The sequence below is a fragment of the Sceloporus undulatus genome, chromosome 1 (genome assembly GCF_019175285.1).
Source record: "Sceloporus undulatus isolate JIND9_A2432 ecotype Alabama chromosome 1, SceUnd_v1.1, whole genome shotgun sequence".
In the NCBI taxonomy this organism is placed as follows: domain Eukaryota; kingdom Metazoa; phylum Chordata; class Lepidosauria; order Squamata; family Phrynosomatidae; genus Sceloporus; species Sceloporus undulatus.
Genome location: NC_056522.1, coordinates 176,048,065 through 176,063,115, shown reverse-complemented (window position 1 = coordinate 176,063,115; position 15,051 = coordinate 176,048,065). Strand labels below are relative to the sequence as shown.

At 39.3% G+C, this 15,051-nt stretch overlaps 1 protein-coding gene across 1 annotated transcript in view; it reads right to left on the bottom strand.

Annotated features, from left to right (window-relative positions):
- The window catches only part of EHBP1 (EH domain binding protein 1), a 306,873-nt gene that overhangs the window by 75,676 nt on the left and 216,146 nt on the right, over positions 1-15,051 (bottom strand). The window contains exon 16 of the mRNA XM_042458024.1: positions 2,200-2,347. Coding sequence (XP_042313958.1) covers positions 2,200-2,347 — 148 coding nt within the window. The remainder of the gene's footprint in view (positions 1-2,199; positions 2,348-15,051) is intronic.

Here is a 15,051-nt window from a genome sequence, read left to right as displayed (position 1 = left end):
AAACAGCTAAAAAAAGAATGAAATGAGCACAGAAATATACTGTACTAAACTGAGACGAAAAATCCAACAAAGCACACTAGTGTGGTACACTATAACTATTCTGACCTATTCAGGGTCAAGAAACTCAAACCTCTATACATTTGTTTCTAATATTTGACAGTCACATTCCATAGAAATTGGTACTATTATGTCAAGTGCAGTTCTTGTGCAAAATTTAACACCGATATTTTGAAGATGCAATGAAGAGCTGTATGGAAGCAACTGTGATTAGCTAGTACCTTTACCTTCTGGTATCTCCCGCTCCCCTGCAAAATCTTATCAAAAGAATCACAGAGCTGTGTGTCTGGAAAGGTCTTACAGATAATCTGTTTAATTTCTGTACGGTTCAAAAATAAAATAAAATAAAAGTACAATTTTGTATAATGCATTTATTTATTATATTATATTTATTATCTTATACCATACCAATCACACATATATCCACCCCACAACAGGATGCTGAAGATTACTAAAAATCATAAAATTTATAATAATTAAAATGGAACAAAACTAAAACAAAACAAAACAAATAAAACAAAACTAAATAAAACAAAAGCAGCGGCACTTAATAAAATATTGCTGATTTTTACCTATTCAGGACAAAGTTACTAAGCTTATTAAAATAATATTTAAATATGCTGACTCACAACATATCATCATATGTAATTAAAGTTGTTGCCTTAAAGCACAGCTATCAAGGGTCTGCAGTAAGTCTCCAATGAGGGAAAGGTAAGTAAGCAGAGACATAATTCAGATGCATAAAATTATGCATTGCTGTGCAGAGAAGGGAAGGGCGGGGGGGGGCAGGTAAAAAAGGGTATTCCTTCCCATCATTATATTTGATACCAGTGTCATTCAGTGATAATGAAGGGTGAGGTATTCAGGACATTTTTAAAATTTAATTCTGGAAACTCAGAAACCCGGGACTCCGGTGACAATACTGGGTCTGTCATTGCAATCTCATTCAGAACTGTGGCAGATGAACCATCTGTCAACAGACTCTGTGCCTTTTCAATTTATTGACACTCATCCAGCCTAGATTCAGCACCTCCATAGATTCAGCATTTCCACTAACTCATAGAGAAACAGAGCTTGATAGGCTCAGTGATTATGTGTAGATGTCAGAAGAGCAGAGGAAACAAGACACAACCTTTTGGTAACTTGCAATATACAGTAAATGCTACAGAGCTGAGCACTATGTTCAAGAATTGGCCTCCCAATTGAACCAAACTCTCATCGTCCTAACCTCCAACCCAGACAGTGTATTCAGAAGGATAGGCAATGGTATTAAAAGCTATTGATTGGACTCTAAGAACTCCAAATGGTCACCTAAGAACACTGAATTCATGCCAATATCTAAACTTTAAGATTAGAGAAATTTGAGAGAGAACCACACATATCACCTTGGAAGGACATAGGATCTAATATAATGAGTAGTTGATTTATGACCAATTAAGGTTAATTTGTGACTCCCTCCACTACTGAACACTAGTTTATCAGAAAGAAGATTAGGCTATCAGCTGAGAAATTATTGCATCATATTAAAAATATGTTTAAATAGGGCTCTGGTTCCAGTTTCATTGCAGTGCTTGTGTAACAATATTTTGAAATTGTTTTTAGAGCATTATTTGATTTAAAATTGTTTTATTTTAAATCAAAGACATGTTTCTGTCTAATCTTAGAACTAGTTTCATCCGATGGAAGAGGGCATATTTTACACATTTATACTGAACTAAATTAGCCTACCTCAAGGATCCACGTTTACCTGGGGTAGTCTGTTGACTATCAGTTGAAACCCAAATTGGGACATATCATGAATAAAAGCCTGAGATATGTTATTTTAAACAGGCACTTCTGAAACATCCGTGATTCCCAAGTGTATGTTGGCCCCTTGCATACATGAGTGGGCAAGTGGGGATGCTCTATGTTTAGCTACATCTAGCATTAGCTTAACATTTTTATTCATGTCGCAAGGAGGAGGACTATTCTTTTGATTGTGTGAAATTATAAGGTATGCCCTATATCTTTAGATATGTGTTTTTGGTGAACAACAATTACATGCAAGATCATTCTGAAGTGTGAATAAAAGCAAATTTCAAAAAGGTCTTCCTCAGGTTTCTGGGTTGCCATAGGAATGAGATATGAGGTTCCTTAACTCACCTCCAGATGCCATTGACCTTTCTTTCAACTTTTCTGCAGCCATTTCACTGTAGCTAGGAAGTTCTGACATCTTCACTCCAGATCGAGCTTCTGCTATTAGCTGACGAGCTCTCTCTCTCAGCTGCCGACGCCGCTCTTCATCTTGCTGCTAAGATATATTGAACAGTTGCCAACTCAGTAATTGACAGAAATGCAATTTCATTCTCAATCTGATCATCATGATAGTAAATGGTTTACAGCATGGTGCTTGGCCCATGTTATAAATAGGAAGCTCTATATCAGTTGGGTGTCAACAACACACTTTTAGAGTCATCCAGGAATCAGTTCAGCCCCCTCATACAGTTTCCCAATTATTGTATCAGATTTAAAAAAAATTGAAATGGTTTTAAAATACATAATCTGATACTGACAGGTATCCATACTTTACGGTCACAGTCAAGCATAGCATACTCTTAGGTCCTACTAATTTCAAAGTGTTCATATAGCCATAAAAGGAGATGCACATAGGCAAACTGCAAACAGGAAGAATTATAGTTCTACTAATGTATGGAAAAGTAGTACCAGTAGAGCTGTTTAATTGAGAACATAGTGATGCAAAATGGAAAATGGTTGAATGGGAGCCATTCAGAGGACTTTCTATATTTTTCCTGGTATTTCATGGAGGAACGATAGAATAAATATAGTCTTAAAATTAATAGACAGCTGCTAGGCTTAACACAAAAAGTGCAAATTTCAGAGTTTAAGAAGAACAGCTGTTCCAGTTTTTCCAGATATGTAACTGTGAGTAGATGCAATCAACAAATTAACCATTTATTTTATCAAATGGTTCATCTAATAGTGGTAGGATTATATTTTTCATCTAACTGAACTACATACACGCCTCACATAAATAGCCAAACTAGTACAGGGTAAGCTCTCCTACCCCAGAATAGCTTGGCAATCTATATTATTCTGCCAAGTGAAAGGGAGACTTTGACTATACTTCAGAGCATGTTACTTGTCTCATGTAAGACTTCAGCTGGCATGGTCCTCCAGGCTATGCATGGAGCATGTCAGAATACAGCAATAGAAAGCGAAGTATCAGTGGAAAGAGTTGCACCATAGTTATCTATCTGACACACTAGTTTTCTATAAGCAGGAATGTTTTTTATGCATGTTATGGTGCTGCTGTTGGTTTATTTAACAAAATATTTGACTCTGATAGTCCCATTTGGGTTTTGAAGTAGTACAGCCATAGATTTACTACTTTATCTGCTGTTTACAATAACTGTCTAAATATTGTACGCAACTGATAGCGGCCTGCACTGTCAAATTAGATACAACGATATTAGTTCCATGTATTTGAACAAGGAGCTGCCCCAATCATGAAATCTGGGAACTGGATTTTAACAGAAATAGTCATACCCTGGGAAGGAGTGGTGAACTCTCCGCACACCTACCACTTTCTCCCCTGTATAGCATCTATTCTGTTCTAGCAGTGGGATTTAGCTGGGAAAAAGAGTGCTGAGGGAGGGGGAAATCTACGAAGAGGGACCAGGTGTTATACTACACATGTACACACTGTGTTGTTTTAAAAACTCAATTTCTGCACCCTTTCTACAAAAGCGAAATGAAGACATCTTTGAATTGTGAATTGTTCCTTGTCTAGTCACAATAAAATATGTAATGTTTCCTGCTTCATTGTACACAAGGGAATTGTTCAATTTAAGAAGGTTCAATCATATGCTTTAGCATTACGAATATTTTTAGTCTCATACAGCTACTTATAAAAGTTGCTAAGGGAAAAAGCTTATACTGTACTTGAGACCCAACAGCTGAGAGGCCAAGAGTAGCCTTTTCCAACTTGGTTCCTTCCAGTATCTTAGACTATGACTCCCATAATCCTACTGTTCAACAAATCTGGAGGACATCTGGTTGTGGAAGACTGGGCAATAGAATGCAATGGAAATTCACTGCTCCTTGTAAAATTCCAGATATACTGCTGACATGACAGGTAGGTATGTCAGTGGCTATGGAATATATCTTTGATACATTGGCAGAATACTCTTTTAGTAGAAGTGACCAGCCAGGAAACATACACAGACAAAATTGCTGAAAAGGGGCAATGGGTTAGGCAAGGATGTATTGTTATCAGTGTGAAGAAAACAATAGGTTAAACTGATCTGCTAGGCTAACCTGAACTGCAAGGTTCAGTTGAATGACAAGGTTAGCAAAGAGAAGAAACACATATATGACATGTGCTTCTAGGTGCATTTAATCTATACTTCCACTGATCGCCCAAGAGTTATATTGTCTTGGAACTCCAGATGTTCTGACCCCCATTCCAATAACGGAAGTGGCAGTACAGATACCTTCACAAACATAAGCAAGAGAAGGGGAAGCACATATGGTTACTCACTGACGGGAAAGATTAATAAGATGCCTTTTATGGTAAGTCCTCACATGGTAATGCACAACCAGATTTAAAACCACAGAATAAATAGTAAAAGTAACTATAACAAACAATAATAAAATTAACAGTTAAAACCAAACAGCCCTGCTAGAGTCCTAACTCAATATTAAGCTGAGATACACAGGACCTGTAAGGATGGGGGCTGGCATTCAACTGCTGCAACTATTTCCCATTATTCTGCTTCACCTCTTTTGGTGTGTGTGTATGTGTACATGCATCCCCCCCCCCAAAACGCACATACTGTTTCGGTTTTGTCTGGACTGCATTGTTTTAACGCTCTTCTCCTATAAGCATTATACTACTACTACTACTACTACTACTGATTTATTTATAGCCCACCCAATAACAAGGAATCCGGGCGGGTTACATCAATAAAAATATAGAGAATACAATAAAATAAAATACGAAAAATAAATAAAATACAATAAAATAAAAGAGAGAGACGTGAGTTACAGAAATTCACAGTTAGGCCTGATGGAATCGGGCCTGTCTTTTCCACTCCCTCCCAGGTCTGATGATGACAGTTGGGACGGAGGGAGGGCTCTTCTTCTTGAGGCAAGAATATAATTTTTATTAATTTTAATTTAATTTTTCTCATTAATTTAAGAAAAGAATTGGTGGATAGTGACGTAAGTCACAGTAAATGGGGAGAGGAACTAGGTAGGGAAGGCCTGCCAGAAGAGATCCGTCTTAAGAGACTTCTTAAAGGTTGTAAGAATAGAAATGTCGTGGATCTCCTTCGACAGGTCATTCCATAGCTTGGGAGCAGTGATGGAAAAGGCCCTCTGGGTGACTGAAGTTAGCCTAGATTTTATTGGCTGAAGTAGATTCTTCCTCAAGGACCTTAGAGTGTGGGACGGACAGTACAGAAGAAGGCGATCCCGTAAGTATTCTGGATCCAAGCCATGTAGGGCTTTTAAGGTAATCACCAACACCTTGTACTTTGCCCGGAAACTAATTGGCAGCTAGTGAAGGGATTTCAAAACTGGTGTTATGTGATTGTTACGACGAGAACCTGTAATTAACCTGGCTGCCATATTTTGTACAAGTTGAAGTTTCTGAACTTGGCACAAGGGTAGCCCCATGTAGATCGCATTACAGAAGTCCAATTGAGAGGTGACCAGCGCATGTACTACTGTTTCAAGGTCTCCCGGTTCCAGGAAGGGGCGCAGCTGGCGTATCAGCCGAAGCTGATAACAAGTGCTCCTGACTGTCGCATCCACTTGAGCTGTCAGGTGAAGCGACAAGTCGAAGAACACCCCCAAACTGCGGGCAGAGTCTTTCAGGTGAAGTGTGACCCTATCCAGAACTACCTCATGCAGATGAGGTATTCCTGCCCATCTGATCTTTCTTGGTAAAGGCCAAGCACTGCACTACAACCACAGTCACTGTTGGCCAAGCAAGCATGAGCAACTTGCTATCTAGGATCACAGGTTGATGCAAAAGAACAGCCAATGCATACAGTGCTTCCCTGCCATGCTCATGGGTGAAGTGTATACTCATGGTAACTACAATCTCCCATCATCCAATGGTAAATGAGATGAAGGCATGAGCATTGGCATTGTTTGGTCTCACCCCTCATTCCTCACAAATACTGATTATGCATTCAGGTCCAATGTTTTTTCCTTTCAAATTGCTCTTGTATGTGATCCCACACACGGTTCCATGCTGAGTAGGAATGATACTGAACAGCAGCACAGGGCCAAATGTTCCTTGCAGTTCCTCCATGGATTGTTAGCCTTCTTATTCCAGGCAAGAACTCTTCCAACTGGTTAAGGTGTTCCTAGGATAAAGTGGGTGCCATCAGGGATGCTGCACTTGTTTTCTATTAAGCCACTGTCCTGGGCAAAGATGCCTTGTTGAAAAGACTTGGCTGACTACTCATCAAATATCTTTCCCCCTTTCCTCCGTAAACTTTGCCTCATCTGTTCCCAGAAAATGGCAGATAGGGATGCCCTTGTTATAGCCTACTATGATTTTCTTTAGTTGGCCTCAGGATGGGGCTCTGAGGAGCTCATAAGGAGCTTAATGGGCTCTAAAGTGGTGGCCCTGCTTCTTTCTATTTAGTCTGGTTTTCTGGACTATGAAATGGAGGCCCATCATGCTACATAAATGGGCTATACTTTGCTGCCAGGGTGTATAAGACTGTCAGATGACAGTTACAAAAATGACACTCCAGTATTTTTCTCCCTCTGCAGTTCAAACTGACAAACGTTAATAAGAAAATTACTGGTATTTGAGCAGGTCATACTATTAAGTGAAAGCGAAGTTAAAGGCACGGCCTCTAGGCTATATGAATTTTAATCTTGTTTACTTTTTCTAATAATCTAGGAACAAATTTAATGTGGGGAAAATAGTTGAGTACAACCATCCCAGATTCTGACTGGGAATTTTTGTGGTTAAAAGGGACAATGAAACTTCTGACCTATCAAAGAGCATTGCATAAAATTAATACATTGATGGTATTTGGCTACATAAAATTAGAAGTATTGGGATCTTATTACCATATGTGTCTATGCCTGAGAATACTTCATTTCCCGAATTTGGTATTTGGAGAAACCAGTAAAATTATGGTACACACAAACAATTTCTTTATCAGCAAAATTGGGACTACTCTCTTTTTTCTATAAGGCAAATGAATCTCTTTTTCATAAAAAAAATAGTCATGTATTTGGCAGCTCATTTAGAAATTGCTTTTAAGTGGAAATGCATAAATTCCCTGTCATATTTTTGGTGGTTAGACAATCTGGAACATCATACTGATGGAGAAATTAAATGAAAAAGTAAGAACTACTAGAGATAACCATGACCACTCTAAATTCTATGAGTCTTGGTATAAATTTATCAGTTATGCAAGTGAAAATGCCAGTCTTCTTACTCCTCTTTCCTGAGAAATTAACTTTTGGGAAGGTACTCCATTATAACTGTTGTTATATCAGGTGGAGTTTTCTTATTTGTATAGTCACGAAACATCACCCTCACTGTACTGGATCACAGATGCATTTTTGTTGGTTATATTGTTTTAGTAATTAAAAATACAATAAAGAAAGAATAAAGTGGCAAATGTTTTAATAATAATAAAGGTATTACAAGAATCATACTTTTATCGTTATTAAAACATTTGCCAATTCATTCTTTATTTTTTTTAAATTACTGAAACAAACATAACCAACAAACAAACCAAATAAACAATGCAAACACTGTGATAAAGATACCACAAGAATGTAGGGACACAGTGACTTAGCAGTTAAGATGCTGACTCTGAGGATCAGTAGTTCGAGACCCAAGCACCGCATGACAGAGTAAGCCCCCCTCACTAGTCCCAGCTTCTGCTAACCTAGCAGTTCAAAAGCATGTAAAAGTGCAAGTAGATAAATATGTACAGCTTTGGTGGGAAGGTAACATGATTTTATGTAATCATGCTGGCCACATGACCACGGAGTAATCTTTGACAACACTGCTTCCCTCGGACTCATACGTTTTTGTTTTTTTGCTGTCATCGTATTATTATGCATGCTTTGGGCTTAAGAGAGCTACCAACTATTTTGTGAAGCCATTCCCCTGGAACTGCTGGGCCAGATGCAATCAAATCTTGGTTAGATAAGCCCAATTCCAAATGTCAGGCAGAAGAATAAGTGCCCTGTTGTACAGGAAATCTACAGTATGGTATTATTTCAAAGAGCTGGAAGTTTTAACCGCTGCTTCTTAACATTTGTTAAAATCTTTGTTCACATCACATAGTTTGAAGCCCAAGAACCTTAACATGACCAAGGAAGAAGACATGCTGTATCTCTGAATAGCTGTGATGATGTGTTAGTAGAGGAATGCCATGAAAACAATAGATAGAGAAAAAGAGGGAAAGTGTGGCAGGCATGTGACATTCTTGCTCCAATTTAAAGAGGAGAAAGAGATTCGGTAAGAAAGTTAATTTTCTTACAGAATATGGCATGATACTGAATAATTCACACTTGCTACCCCTATTAAGAGTCCCACGGTTTTGTTTAAACAGTAATTAATAAAACAAACGCAAAATACTAATTAGGTACATTTTACCCATTTCCATGTAAATTGTTTGTTTGTAGCTATTTACTCATCATTGTTCTTAGTACAATAGGAAAAATGCAAATGCATGAATCAGAATGCAGGCCTAATGGGACTTTCTGTTTATAACCATTAGCCCAGAGGTGTGCTGTAATTCAATCCTCAAGCAGCAAGATTTAGCTTCATTAACAGCTTGCATGGGCAGGTTACAACTCATAAAACCCTACAGTAAACAAAGTATATGGACACAGCGCAGTACCTTGAGCCTGATTGACAGAATTCTGCTTCCCTATCAGATTGCCTTGATTTACTTTTCTACTAATGTCCTAACACCATAAAGACAATTTTTCCTAGGCCTTGGAGCTTTCCAGCAGAATTGCATATTTGATTTGTTTGCTGTCTTCCCCTGCTCCTCCAACGACACACACACACAGAGTAACAGTTTCATGAGAATATATATTTGTTAAAGTACTCCCTGTATTAAACCTGAAACTCCTGTCTCCGCAACAAACAAATAAAAATTCTGTTCCATATATAGTCAGTGAACCAATAGATTAGCCCTGTTTCACTGTAATCCTCTGTATAGGTTAAAATTTGTAGTTCACGTTTCTACATATATCACTTGACTTCTACAGATGTGTGACTTTAAGCAAGATTATGTTAATAAGTGAAAATAAACAACAATAAATTCTGACACTGAAAAGCACATTCATCCTGAATACTCACATTGACTTGAATAATTTAATATGCAACTGATCTATTTAAAACTCAGTAAGGAACACTTGACAATGTAGTTTAATGGATAAATTGACATTGACAGAAAAATCAGCTCCATTCCATTAGCACAGTCTGGAGGCATGGCAGCTCACATGCATCCCCTTAGTTACTGTCAGTTTTGCAAAATGACACTTATTTTTTTGAAAGACTGTATCTGGACAAAAGGGTAGGAGAAAGCCTGGATGTGATGGTAAATTTGGTTGACAAGGTCCTTATTGCTCATGTTTCTACCCTTACCTTAAAACATAATTGATGCCTGAGAGCACATATGAATTCGAAGACTTGTTTTCTCATGTAACAGGTCTCTATCCTGAATGTTATGCTTTCATGCACTCCTTCCAGGTGCACCATTTAAAAATATAGTACTTCCTTGACACTTAACTAAAAAATTGTTAAGGGGCAAACTGGATAATTGGTGAATAACATCTATGAATGTGTTATTTATTAACAGAGGATTGTTCATGAACTTCAACACTTGATTGAGAATTTCTCTACAGGACACTGTTCGAAAATGTTTCCCAATAAAGCATATCTTCACCCATTTGCTATTAGAGCAATGGGGCTTTAGTCAGTAAGGGTTTCTTGAATGCTTCTAACCTACTGTATATATTCATGTATAAGTCGAGGTCAACTTTTGGGAGCAGAAATGGGGATTTTTATACGACCCATGGATAAGTCGAAGTTCAGTCTTAAGGGGGCAGCCCAGCTGGGGAGAGGCTCTGGGACAATCAGCGTCTCTCTAGCCGGGCTGCCTTCTTAGGAGGAGGAAGCCTGGCTGGAGAGACGCCTGCGAGGGACTCATTTCGCAGGCTTCTCTCTAGCCAGGCTGCCTCCTCTTGAGGAGGGAGCCCAGCTGGAGAGAAGCCTGCGAGGGATGCACACGCGCCCAATCCCAGCCTTCTCTGTAGCCGGCTTCCCTTCTCAGGAGGAGGGAGGCTGGCTGGAGAGAAGGTTGCAGGGCCAACGCACGCCCTTCCCAGTGTCGCCCCAGCTGGGCTTTCTCTTGAGGACCCCACTGACCCTTGTATACGTCTACCCCAGGATTTCGGGGACCATTCGGGGGCAAAAATTTCTCGACTTATAGTCGAGTATATACGATATACATGATGTCTCTAGAACTTTCCCCATTTGCTCAGTCACCCAATGTGGGGATGTATCTAAGCTCCTCTCCCTGAAACGTTTCTGTTGTTAGAAGAGCTTAGGCACTGCATGTAAATATGTTTCAATGCACATTTAAATGTAATTAGTAAAGTTTTTAGCTGTGAAACTTACATACTGCCTGTCTTACATTGCTAAAACTAGTCTCAGAGAGACCTAAGAGATCAAATGCTTCCACTTGTGAACTCTGATAAAGGAAGCTGAGTTTAGTTCATCTTTCCCAGAAAAGGGAGTCTATTTTTAACCCTAGAGACATGATGAGTGAAAAGGTTCATCTTGTCTTAGGAGTTTATCACACTAGGGAGATCTCACTGGAAAACAGGAGTTAAATTAGATTTAAATTTTTAAAAAACTTGCAAATTCAGGTAGTGATAAACACTAGGGGATGCCAAAGTGAAATAACATGAAGTTAATCTAAACCCAAAGCAGAGAAAATTGGCAGCTTTTTACTTTTGCGTTGTTCCAAAAGTAAAAAGCTGCTGTTTTTCTCTGCTTTGCGTTCGGATTAACTTCGCGTTTTTCACTTTAACATTGAAGTTGTCTGATAAACTTCGGGCATTTGCGGGTGGGTTTTTGTTTTGGTTTAAATCTAGTTTAATTCCCATCTCCCAACGGGATCTCCCTAGAGTGATAAACTCCTTAGATTAGTCATCTTTAGTTTAGTTTTATAACCTGTAACACAAGCACACAACATGATGACATTCTGGTGTATATTTCCCCTTCTTATTAGTCAATGAACAGGCAGTGAAAAACATACAATCTTCTAATATTTGTTGGGATAACATGTAGAAGATGGAGAAGGCTTGCTTTCTGCACAACAAAAGAATTGGGAAACAAAAACAGGCCAAATCCACACAAACCTTGGAAGCCAGGTGGAGAGCAGCTGGATAAAAATTAAAGGGGTAAGAAATAACAGGGATGTTATCGTGGGAGCCTACTCTAGACCCCCAAGTCAGACTGAGGAACTGGATGATGCCTTTCTAGAACAGATGGTTCAGGAGTTTATCACACTAGGAAAAAAGATGGGAGCATAGCGGGATGCTCCCGTCAATATCTTGCGATTTGGCAAAGATTGTAGTGTGACGTCACAAATATCCTGCGATTATCCTGTGAATAAAGAGTAATTATAGCACTGCTTTTTATTCATGGGATAATTGCGGGATATTTGCAACGTTGTGTGATAATCCTTGCCAAATCGTGAGATATTGAGGGGAGCATCCCGCTATGCTGCCGTCTTTTCCCCCAGTGTGATAAACTTCTCAGAAAGCAGAGATGTAGTAGTGATGGGTGACTTCAGCTATCCTGCTATTTGCTGGAAGTCAAACTCAGCCAAGAATTTAAGACCCAGCAAATTTCTCACTTGCTGGGGAAACAATGTCATTGTCCAAAAGGCAGAAGAGGCAACAAGGGGATCAACTATTTTAGATCTGATCCTAATTAACAGGCATGACCTGGTTAATCGGGTGCAAGTGGTGGGATCCTTAGGTGGGAGTGATCGCATTTTCCTGGAGTTTGTTATACAGTGGAAAGGGGAAGCCAAGCATAGACAGACATGGATAGACTTTGGGAAAGCTGATTTCAGTAAATTTAGGGAAATATTGGAGGTGATCCTGTGGTCAGGAATATTAAAAGAGAAGGGTGTTCAGGACAGATGGGAATTTCTTAAAAAGGAGATACTGAAGGCACAATTTCAATCAGTTCCAGTGAAGAGGAAAAATGGGAGATGTCTCAAGAAACCAGGATGGATGACTAAATTTTTCAACTGAGCTAAGTTTTAAAAGAGACATTTATTAGAAATAGAAAAAAGAGGAATCACCAAAGAGGAATTCAAAGAAATAGCTAGCATCTGTAGGGGGAAAGACAGAAAAGATAAAGTACAGAATGAGCTCAGGCTTGCTAGAGAGGTTAAGAAAAATAAAAAGGGATGTTTTGGTTATGTCCACAGCAAAAGGAAGAAGACAGAAATGGTGGGGACCTTTGCATGGAGAAGATGACAAAAGGAAGCACCTTTTTTGCTTCAGTCTTCTCACAAAAGGAGAATACTGCTCAAACTGAGGAAAATGGAGCAAATGATGCAGCAGGGGAAATGAAGCGTACAGTTTGTAAACTGCTTAAGGAGTGCTTAAGTGCACTAATAGTATAGAAATGTACTTGCTATTGGTATTGCTAAATGTAGCACAGAGTAAGAAAAGCTGTAGTACAGGAATACCTGGTTAATCTAAACGAATCCCAGTCTCCAGGGTAAGGTGAACTACATCCAACGGTATTAAAAGAACTGGAAGAAGTAATCTCAGAGCCACTGGCAATAATCTTTGACAATTCCTGGAGAACAGGAGAAGAAGAGGACAAATGTTGTCCCTGTCTTCCAAAAGTGAACAAAAGAGGATCCCAACAATTACCACCCAATTAGCCTGACACCAATACCAGGAAAGATTCTTGAGCAGGCCATTAAACAGAAGGTCTGTAAACATTTAGAAGGGAATGGCATAATCACAAAAAGTCAACATAGGTTTCAGAGAAACAAGTCATCCAGACTAATCTGATCTCTCTCTCTCTCTCTCATGAAATTATCAGCTTGGTAGATGAAGGGAATGCTGTGGATGTAGCATATCTTGATTTCAGTAAGGTTTTTGACAAGATCCGTCATGGGATTCTTGCAAACATGCTAGTCAAATGTGGACTGTACCCCAGAGGATAGGATCAAAATTCAAAATGATCTTAATAGATTAGAAAGATGGGGAAAAACTAACAAAATGAATTTTGACATGGAGAAATGTAAAGGACTACACTTAGGTAAACAAACAAACACAAATGCACAGTTAGAGGCTGGAGGACACCTGGCTTGACAACAGTATGCATGAAAGGGATCTAGGAGTCCTATTAGACCACAAGTTGAACATGAGTGAAAAGTGTCATGCGGCAGCTGAAAAGGCCAATGCGATTCTAGCCTGCATCAACAGAAGTATAGTGTCCGGATCAAGGGAAGTAATAGTGTCACTCTATTCTACATTGGTCAGGCCTCACCTAGTTCTGAGCAATTCAAAAAGAATGTTGAGAAGCTGGAGCATGTCCAGAGAAGGGAAACCAAAATGGTGAAGGGTCTGGAAACCATGCCCTATGAGAAGAGACTTATGGAGCTAGGTATGTTTAGCCTGGAGAAGAGAAGGCCAAGAGGTGATATGATAGCCTTGTTTAAACATGTGAAGGGATGTCACATTGAGGATGGAGCAAGCTTGTTTTCTGCTGCTGCAGAGAATAGGACTTGGAACAATGGATGCAAATTACAGTAAAAGAGATTCCACCTAAATATTAGGAGGAACTTTCAGGCAGTAAGCACTGTTCAGCAGTAAGCACTGTTCAACACATTCCCTCGGAGTGTGATGGAGTCTCATTATTTCTATGATTCTATGAAATTGAGAGAGAAAAATGAAACTGAAGGACATTCTGAAGAATGGTTGCAAGCAGTCTGAGGCAATCTGAGATATCACAAAAGAGTAGCCAAGGATTAGACAAAGAATGGGGACACAGGGTTGCCACGAAACCAGACACCATGAAAAAGAAGATGGAACAAACCTGCCTTCTGCTGCTCCAAAGGCTATGACATCAGCCAATGGATTCAAATTACAAGAATAGAGATTTCACCTAAACATTAGAAAAGATTTTTTGATAGTAAGAGCTATTAGTCAATGAAATGGACTGCATCAGAGGTTAATTATCTCTCCTTCTTTGGAAGTCTTCAAGCTGAGGTTGGATGATTAACTCTCTGGAGTACTTTAGTTGTGTATACCTGCATGTTCGTGAGAGGCCAGGGGGTGGACCAGATGACTCTTCTGGTCCCTTCCAGCTATGTGATCCTATGATTCTACGAGCAGGTACTGAAACATCATTGGCTCAATCCACTTCCCAAAATCTGTGTGTAATTTTTTCACTGTAACTTGAAAGAGTGTTCTTTTACAATGAAAACTGCCAATTGTCAAGATTGTAGCTCTATTTCCCCCCCCCCGATCACTGATAGAACCATTATTATTATTATTATTAACCTTTATTTATGAAGCGCTGTAAATTTACACAGCGCTGTACATACAATCTTTTTAGTTAGATGATTCCCTGCCCTCGGGCTTACAATCTAAAAAGACATGACACAGAAGGAGAAGGGAGTGGTGGAGGGAAAGGGTAAGAGGTCCAGCAGTTCCTCTCTACCTCCAAGGCCTGGGCCAAGGCAGATGGGCTGGAGGGAGGGCTTGGCTTCATAAAGGATGGTTAATCTTCTTCCAGGGAAAATACATACAGTGGTACCCCGGGATACGAAAGCACCGCCTTACGAAATTTCCGGGTTACGAAAAAAATCCATAGAAAAAAACTGTTCCGGGTTACGATGGTTATTTCGGGTTACGAAAAATTTTTTGGTGCTTTTCGGTGCTTTT